Below are 9,674 nucleotides of genomic sequence, written 5' to 3' on the forward strand. Positions count from 1 at the left end.
TGGACTGGCCTGAGAATTATGCTTGTTGTCATACTTCTCGTTGAGCTCTAAACATGACTGGTGTTTCTAGGAACACGTAGACGCCATCTCCACATCGGTGCGCAGCTATGCATCCATCTCCACGCCGATGCAACTCTGCATCTACAAAAGTGATTATAAAACCAAAAAACCAATTCGGTGCCTAGGCTCGTCTGCACCCGGTCAGAAAAAAAATCAAAACAAATACTAAAAAATGCAAAAAAAAATCCAATATTTTTGTGTGATAGATAATTATATGTGTGAGGTTCGTTCCAAATTTCAACTTATTTGGACATTTGAGCAGCTCTCGGCAAAAAAAAACAAATTGGGTCAGAACAATGTGTGAACAGTAAACTTTTTTACAGACCCTGAATTTGTCTTTTTTGCTGAGAGTTGCTCAGAGGTCCAAATGAGTTGAAACTTGAAGCGCACCTCACGCATAAACTTATCTACCATACAAAAAAAATTGGAATTTTTTGAATTTGTTTTGATTTTTTTCGTTAGGGAGGATGCAGATGAGCTCGGGAGCAAAAACGCCGCACTCTGCACTGTTTTTTACACATCCATATCGAACTGTCTCAATGATAACCTTGTGCTCTCTTTTTTACCCTTTTGCCACTAGTACAAATGAAATGGACGAGTTCTAAGTTCTCTTCTCCCCAACACAAGGAAATTATTTGCAGGCTCTGTAGACATAAACCTGCCAGAGAACTTATTTTCAGTATTATTACATCTAAATAGCCTTTGCATGACAAAGAAAAAACACAACCGATACACAAAATGACACATTAGCTTGGCATCCAAAGAAGGAAACAAGGATGACGTTGCACAGAAGCCCTGAAAGGTTGAATGCGAAAGCTGCCGAGTCTACAACTACATACAATTGGGACAAGAAAAGAAGTACTACTATAAACAGAAAACAGTGCCAAACATGTGTTGCATCTTGGTGAAAAACTTGATCGGATGGTGACGATGCCCCGAGTAGTGCGCGCGAGGTGGCGACTCTGCCCTCTTCTTCCTTCTCAGCTGGAAGAACTGCTGCATTATCTCCGAGCACTCCGTGGAGAGGACACCACGCCTTACGATTATCTTTGGATGGAATGGGTGCACAGGCCCGGCAGTTTGCTTCTGGTTCGATGGATCCAATGTGCTTGTTTGCCCATCTCCAGGGAAAAGCCTATAAAACAAGTGCAGCTGTCTCTTAAGTTCATGTCTCTGATGAATGAGGTGTATAGAATTGACAGTACATATATGATGATGAAAGCCATTGCCCATTATTCAAAGCAGTTCACTCATACATGACTTGACTCTGGAAACCATTTCTAGGTGATTTAATCTTATATATCAATCTGATTTGTGTTTGAGACTGTTAGAGTACGTAATGGGCCTAATGGCCTGGGCTGGCGGTATAGCTCACTAGTCTTAGGGTTAATTAGAGATAAGGGTCGCTTACTTAGGGGTCAAGTAAACCTTGCTTGGGAGTCAAGTAACCTCTCTATATAAAGAGAGGAGATATATCGATCTAATCAAGCAAGAATTAAGAAGGAAATCCTCTCCCTCTTGCCCGGTCATGGCGCCCTCCTTCTAGCATCGCCATAACAATTTGGTATCAGCTAACTTCGGTTCGATCATGTCTTCACCGCTGCCCAACCTGTTTCTTCCGCTGCCGGTCACCTCGGCGACCACCACGACCGTCGCCCCGCTCCTACCCGTGCCGGGATCCTCCGTCGCGCCCGCCCCCGCCGTCCTCACCTCGGAGGAGGTGTCTGGGGCGCTGCGGGACCTAACCCAGGCGGTCCAGGAGATCCGCCTGTTCTTGGCCGGGTCCTACATGCCGCACTCGGCTGCGCCGCCCATCGCCGCCACCGCGCCGTCGTGGCTGCTGTGGCAGCCGCCGCACCAGGAGGCCTCCACCGCGCTCGCAGGGCCGCTGCATCCGCCATCCACCGCCACCACCGCCCCGCCCTGGCTGCAGTGGCAGCCGCCGCTCCTGGCGGCCTCCGCCGCGCACGGCGCTCTGCCGCAGCAGCCACTGCTGCCCCAGGGTGTCCCCGCCGCGCTCGCCGAGCCGTTGCAGCTGCCATCCACAGCCACCACCGCCCCGCCCTGGCTGCAGTGGCAGCCGCCGCTCCTGGCGGCCTCCGCCGCGCCCGGCGCTCCGTGCAGCAGCCACCAGCGGTCAGCTCCGGTCCCACATCAATCGTGCCGACGGGAGTCCCGATCCACCAGATCAAGTTCCCGCCGTCGCCATCACCGCTTCCCCAGGGCGTCCCCATCCAGCAGATCAAGTTCCTGCCGTTGTCGTCACCGCTTCCGACTTGGATCACTACCCGCCACGTGTCGGCGGCGGTGAGGCTGCAGGCTGCCGCGCGCGGCCTCCTAGCGCGTCGGGGTGTGCGGGAGATGCGTGGTCTGCAGCTGCCGCTCCTCCAAATTGCCCTTCGCTGCGCAAAGGACCTCGATCTCGTCCACTGCGTCGGGGATCTTGGGCATGCGGTTTCCCCCACGGGCGACAGGCATGCTGTTTTTCCCGCGGACAGCGACCTCAAAGTCTGCGACATCGGCGGTTGGGGGACGCACCCCTCCTCGTCATTCTCCATCGCAAGCCCTCCACTCTTCCCTGTGCGGTGCGGACCAACAGCCGTCCGGCGGGGAGAAGGCAGGGTGTCACCGACAGGAGCACACCGCGTAGCACCACTGCATTCCGCCGTCGGCCGCCGCGAGGGCGCCTCTGCTGGTCGCTCTTGCGACCACTTCCAGGTGGCCATACACATGCACTCCTTTTGTCCAGGTGGTGTCCATCGGAATCAGGTGGTTGTACACGTGCACGTCCGACGTGCGGATGGTGTCCACTTTTTGTTAAGGGGTCCAAAATAAAGCATCCCAATCCATTTCAGGTTGAGAGTAATAAAACAAGCCGAGATGTAAAAGGCTTGTTTTTAGATGTTAGGTTTGTGTTGCGTCGAGTCATGGTTATAAGTTGGTTAGGCTGCAGCTCGAGGACAAGTTGCATGTCCAGGTGAGGTGTAGTGTTAGAGTACATAATGGGCCTAATGGCCTGGGCTGACGGTATAGCCCGTTAGTCTTAGGGTTAATTAGAGATAAGGGTCGCTTGCTTAGGGGTCAAGTAAGCCTTGCTTGGGAGTCAAGTAACCTCGCTATATAAAGAGAGGAGATGTATCAATCTAATCAAGCAAGAATTAAGAAGGAAATCCTCTCCCTCTTGCCCGGCCGTGGGCAAAAAGGCCCCCGGCCGGCCCTCTCGCGCCCTCTTCTAGCATCGCCATAACAGAGACGGATACTAGAATGAAATGCAAAGTCAAATCTTTGTTAGCTAACGAAAAGCAATACATCTAATAGGATCTTTAGTTGCTTGGAGAAGTGGGGAATAGCTGTTTTTACTTCCATTTTTTATATAAAATTAGGGTATTTAGCATTACAAAGTAGATGGGCATCAGGGAAACAAGCTTCACCTTTTTCTGCAACACGTTCCACATGCAGCCTAATAACCATTTGAACCAGCAAAAAATGAATAAACGCAACTTATGGTGCTGGCATATGGTATCTATCTGATAGAAAGGAAAAGGCCATATTATCCCCTTCCACGTTCAGAAAAGGCTAACAAGATACACCTTTGCCATCGCACTCCAACTAACGTGTATGTACAATCCCACCACCTGGAGTCAAGTATTCATTGACTCGAACTTGGGTTTCTATTTATCGTATTGTCGGAGCCTCCCTTGTAGTTTTTCTGTAAAAAATGTTAGGGCATACCTTGAAGATGGTGGTGTAATCATTCAACCAATAAGGTACATGGATAATCCTTTTTGGCTGTGGAGAACAGGTATGTGTGCGTGTTGGGGAGGGGGGTATGACTAGGATTTTCTCCTTAACTCACTAAGACCAGAAAACGACTAACTACAGCCCAGCATCTGAACTATAACATCATCTTGAGAAGTTAGATTGCCAGATGAATCCAAATAACAATATTTTGAAGGCAAAATATTGTGGTATAAAAAAATAACCAACTATGATATTGTGCTACATGGTAATATGGTATACTTCCCATACCTAACCCAGCTTCCATCCGCTCCAAGAAGCTTGTTCGGGGCTCCCCATACTACAGTGTCAACTCTTGCTTGAAGAATAGCACCAGCACACATTGCACAAGGTTCCAGTGTCACATAAAGTGTTGTATCCTGCATTAGTTTTAGTTAGCAAATTTGTGGAAAGGATGATACATATGTAACAGTCTAAGGATTCACAAAACTGAGGAATTTTGCATACATAACTTTTCATTAAAAAATATTTTACAAGAAATTTCAAAAAAGAAAGATGTACATTGCTTGTGATAACTGAAAAGCAATAGTCTTGCTGAACTTCAAAAATAACAACGAACAAAATTACAGACAATACATCAAGCAAAGACCAAGGACATGGACCTGTCTGAAACTATGAGCCATACACATGTAATTATTGTGCATCGTCAATTATCCATGCCCAATTCCCAAATGTCAAGTTTGAGATGATTGTGCACCATATAAATATAAATAATAATCAATATAACAAAGGAAATGACTTAATAGGAGGGCAATGGATTCTCTTGCGATGCTTTGACAGGATTGAGTAAGAAAGAAAAATGGTATTGGGTGTGAAATAGTACCGCCAGGCGCCACGTCTTCAGTTTGCTAGAAGCTTCTCTTATACAAACAATTTCAGCATGTGCAGTTGAATCCCTGAGATCTTCAACTCTGGACACAAAGTTAAGATTTCAGATTCTTTTGGCCAACTGTTGGCTACATCGTACTATAATATATGAGTATTATACTATACTTACAGATTGCAACCACGAGCAATAATTTCACCATTATGTACTAGCACAGCTCCAACTGGCACTTCCCATATATCTGCAGCCCTCTGAGCTTCAAGTAAAGCCTCCTTCATGAATAGTTCATCAGTCTTTCTCTGTTTAGCATCATGCTGGTATGCTTCCTCCCATTCATCAAATGTTTCCTTTAATACCTGCTTATTTCTCTGAATCTTTCTCCTCTTCAGCTCAGCATCTTTATCTTCTGTTCTTAAAACTTCAGGGGCCTTATGCCCAACAATCTTTTCTTTCATCCCAGTGGAACCACCAGTAGGTAATTCCGTTAATTCTGAGAAAGCAGATGAGGTAGTTTCATGTGGTACCATTGCCTGGGTCTGAGGAAACTGGTAAGGTGTTATAGCAACTGAAGGTCCATATCTCCAGCTACCTGCATCGTCACTGCGACCAGCTTCCTTAGCTTTGATGGTCGTAGAAGAGGTGCCGGCTGAGACTCCTTTTCCAGCATTAATTTCAGCGGAACCCTGAGTTGAGATTCCGGATGAACTAGCAGCTTCATGTTCGGGTGAATGTCCTACTGTGACATCTACCAAAGTTGATATGCTATCCTCAGCTGAGCTTCCGATGGTATTTCCTTTAGGTGATGCACCCACTTCAGACTGTTTTGCTCTCTCCCCTGAAATCTGCACATCATCCTTGGTTATTTTGGGTGCGGAGTCTCCTTTGGATCTACCTACTTCAGGTACATTGCCAGCTCCTGATATTTGCAAACCTTGTGTACCTGTAGGCAAGCTTTCATCCTTTAGCGTTGATGCTACTATAGATTCTGATTCTCCACTGTGTGACTTCATCAATGAATGGTCATTTTGTTTGCTACTCCAATTTCTCTTTTGAATGCCATCATTATCATGCCCGTGACTTGACAGCCAACCCTCCGACCTCTGAGAATTACTGGATGAACTTTTCCTAAATGATTTGCTGGTAGAGTCATGAGATTCACCATGCTTAACCCAACCAAGACGGACTATGTCTGCAACATAGGCCCAAAGTGACTTGTGAACTTTTTTAGCAATAGCAGTTTCACTTTTGGGTGTCTGAGAGGCTGAGTTGGTACCTCCATCAGCTGAGAACCCTTCCTCCTTATCAGCCGTCTTAAAGGTCTCTTGAGAAGTAGTACTTTGAACATCCCAAATCTCATCTGATGGTCCCTTCATTCTGGACCTGGATGACGATCTCGTTGTACCTTCCATTATGGACTTCTCGGTTTTCTTTGTTGAAGTAGTATCTGCATCTGAGACTCCTCTTTGGAGCTCACTAACGAATTGTCCTACATGAAATGTAGATGATTTGTCTAATCGAGCAGCTGATTCTAACAAGCTTTCGTTGACAGATTTTCTGGTAGATGAACCACCTTGTATATTTTCTCTTGCGGTAGTTTCAGACGTTCCCAGTATTGTTCCTCTTTGCTCCATATCTACATTAATGATAGATGCCTCTTCGGTGCTCTCGATCCCCAAACTAGTAATATCTTTGTCATCAGAGATTCTGCCAGTGCCTGTATGCTGTGAATTCAAAACTGTGTCATGGTGCACTAATCTCCCGGTTTCTTCTACTCTTGTCAGTCTTTCTCTAGAATCCTGGGAGGATTCAGAAAATGTGGTCCCAACTTGATTGCTTCTGTCTATAACAGAACCTTGTGTAATTTGCAGATCACTCTCATCACGGCTATCCCTTGCCCCCACAATATTGAGGGCTGAAGTCCTACGAGCTTCATTGTTGCTTCGGTTATGCGAATTGCTAACAACCGCAGTGTCACTAGCGTGGATCTTAGTAAGATCAATTTGTTCCTCCACACTACTAACAGTGTTTACAGATGAGGATGGCTGAAATTGATCATATATTCTTGTTTGGATATGGCTTTCTGACGTACTTGTTGTAGCAGCATTGTTAGTACAGGCCTTAGTAAGTTCCGCTTGTTCTTGCATCTCTTTTGTGCTGTCACTAACTGAAGCCGAGTGAACTTGACCATACACTCCAGTGTCATGATGACTCTGTGAACCCCTGACTATTGTATTATCGCCAGCAATGACCTTGTTTTGATGGATTTGTTCTTGCTCGCCCCTTGCCTGGTCAATGAGACTTATGCTAGTGATAGAGTTTACATCTGATCTAGTGTCAGAACGATTTTGTGAGCTCCTAGAGGCAGAAATATCACTAGCATGAATTGTGGAAACATCAACATGTGTAACATTCTGCACATCTATGTCCGTTTCATGTATCACCTGCTGGTTTACATACCTCCTTTTGTCTCTTGTAATATGAGTTATATTTTCTACAGAGGTAGATCTATCATCGATATCCAGCTGATTGACTTCCTCATAATTTCTCTGTGAGTGAGAGGCCCTGCTAACATGTTGACTACTATCCATCTTTATATCTGTGAGCTTTTCTGTGTTTGTACTTGAGTCAGCGAGTGCGACAACCTGCTGATCCACCACATCATGCTGATCAATTTGTCTTCTACTGTCACTAGCCATCTTTACAGAACTTAGAAGAGAAGATGACTTATTATCAATGTGGTTTCTTCTATCTTCCAGTTGATTACTCCGTGTTTCTGAATCCAGTTCAGTGTTGTTACCTCTGTTTACTGATATCTCCACTATCCTCTGTGAGCTCTTTGATTCATCCTTTTGTGCCGCTACTTGCTGGTCCACATCGCTACTGTGCTTCAAAATGGAAGAGTTCTTTGAACTGGAAATCAACCTCGTATCATCCTCGGTTATAACCTTGACATCTTGTGTTCCTGTCCTATGATCTCTTACCCTGACAAGCTGTGCATCATCATAACCGTACTCATCTTTCTCATCATTTGACAAACCAACTAAGGAAGAATAGCGTCGGCCTCTCTCTTCCAATGTTTGTGAAGCTCGTCGGTCTACATTATCATCCCACCACACCCTCGAGGATGAATTCCCCCTTGAAACTCTTGTATCAACAGTCTTCCTTGAACTCGAAGCCCTCTGTGAATCATCCTCATGAAATGCAGATGCAGACCTCTGAGACCTACCATGTGAGTAGTGCTTGCGCTCAGCAATATCTTGATCATCCTCCTCCATATACTTCTTTCTCCTTGTGTTCTGAATAACAAATCTTTCATCATCATTTCTAACGCGCCTCCCATCTCTTCTCACATCATCCTCACTATCGATTTCAAAATCCATCCTCCCTGTTCTCCGATCAAATCTTCGGTCATCCTCATTGTACCTGCCAGCTCCCACTCTTCTAGCATCATACACATCCTCATATTCAGAATCCCTTCTTTCTCTTCTCCGATCATATTTCCTGTCATTCTCACTGTATCTTCTAGCACCAGCATTCCTTGCCTCATCAGATTCAAACTCACTCCTGTCTCTCCCTTCCATCAAGTCGCTTCTTCGCCTTGCATCCTCGTCGTCGATGTAACCCCTCTGCTCCAACCTCCTCCGATGATACCGATGCCTGTCATGCATCCCATTCACATCCCGAATTTCCCTCCGTCGGCCACTGTACCCGCCTTCATCATAGTATTCATTTTCCACACCCTTCCTCTGACGGCAATCTCTACATCTATCATCTTCATCTTCTTCTTCTTCTTCTTTCCACTTCCTTCTAAAACTCGACTTACCTGGCCGCTCCCACCGAGCGTGACCACATTGATCCTCATCCTCTTCATCATCCCAATCACTATGGCATTCCGTCGAACAACTTCTGTGCGGCCACTGGCCGCCCTCATACTCCCATACTTCCTGCCGCACCGCCCTCCCCAGCAACCTCGGCGTATCCCGATGTCCACAGCTAGTTCCGAGACGTAACCTGCCACTGCCGTAGCTGCCGCAACCGCATCCCCGCGCCTTCAATCGCCGGCAACCCACTCCGAGATCCGACCGTCCAGCGCCCTGCCCGCAGCATCGGTGCCCGCGCCCCTCCAATCCCCAAGTAACGTGCTGAACATACGACCTTCCGCCGCCGCTGCCACCGCTGCAGCAGCAGCGGACGGCCGCACGCCGGTGGCAGCAGCTGTGCGGCGGATGCTGCGGGGGCGGGGGCCGGAGCCGCGCGGAGAGGAGGAGGAGGTGAGCGGAGTGGCGGAGGAGGTACCCGTCGAGCAGGAAGCGGGGAGAGAGGTGAGGGTTGAGCGGGAGTAGCTCGCGGTGAGCACCGTCACCGTCGTAGTGCTGCTGGCTGCAGTGGTGCGACGGGGCGTAAGGGGAATGGGAGCTATAGGCCGGCTTCGCGGCCCTGAGGGCGAAGGCGGCGGCGGAGTAGGAGCTGTACATGGCGGGAGCGGGACGAGGGACGCGCGGCGACCGCCGGCGGTCCGGCCGCCGGAGAGTGGAGCTGTGGGCGCGGGGTTTGAGGTGGGAGTGTCGTCCCGGGCTGGAGACTGGATCGCCCGTGACCGGACGTCAGGGGACTGCCAAACCCACCAGACATGCTTCCCCTGCTGTCCGATCGGAAATGGACGGCTCGGATTGGGCGCCACTGGTTCCTGACACTGGTTCAGTGAGCCACCTGCGGCGCATGCTGTGTGCCGGATCAGACAGCATCGTTAAATTATTTTCCGTCACGCGACTGCTAGCGGCTTAGCAGCTTGAATTGCGTGTACGCGACTGGTTTGCGTTTTTTTTTGGAATGTTGGCAGGAGAGCTGCCAAATTCATTGATCAAAAAGAGGTATTGCATGTAACATCCCCAGAGAAGGAATGCACTGCATCCAGTGCTAAAAAAGAAGAAATGAGAAAGGGTTGCTCAGTTTATCAAGGAAAACCGGGCGAAAACCTTAGCAGCGCCTA

At 47.9% G+C, this 9,674-nt stretch overlaps 1 protein-coding gene across 1 annotated transcript; it reads right to left on the minus strand.

Moving 5' to 3' along the window:
* Positions 1-666: 666 nt before the first annotated feature.
* On the minus strand, positions 667-9,302 carry LOC123150741 (tRNA(adenine(34)) deaminase, chloroplastic). Its single transcript, XM_044570574.1, has 4 exons — positions 4,856-9,302; positions 4,682-4,769; positions 4,090-4,217; positions 667-1,195 (listed from the first exon to the last, which is right to left on the minus strand). Exons 1-4 carry the CDS (start codon positions 9,157-9,159, stop codon positions 925-927), a joined length of 4,791 nt encoding a protein of 1,596 aa, XP_044426509.1. The 5' UTR covers positions 9,160-9,302; the 3' UTR covers positions 667-924.
* Positions 9,303-9,674: the final 372 nt, after the last annotated feature.

Source organism: Triticum aestivum, chromosome 7A (genome assembly GCF_018294505.1).
Source record: "Triticum aestivum cultivar Chinese Spring chromosome 7A, IWGSC CS RefSeq v2.1, whole genome shotgun sequence".
Classification (NCBI taxonomy): domain Eukaryota; kingdom Viridiplantae; phylum Streptophyta; class Magnoliopsida; order Poales; family Poaceae; genus Triticum; species Triticum aestivum.

Excerpts from the sequence above, each read along its gene's own strand:
- LOC123150741 (XM_044570574.1), bottom strand. The coding sequence starts at position 9,159 with ATGTACAGCTCCTACTCCGCCGCCGCCTTCGCCCTCAGGGCCGCGAAG. Across the intron at positions 4,218-4,681 it reads TGAAGACGTGGCGCCTGGCG|GATACAACACTTTATGTGAC; the intron begins GTACTATTTCAC and ends AAACTAATGCAG. Across the intron at positions 1,196-4,089 it reads GCGGATGGAAGCTGGGTTAG|GCTTTTCCCTGGAGATGGGC; the intron begins GTATGGGAAGTA and ends CTTGTTTTATAG.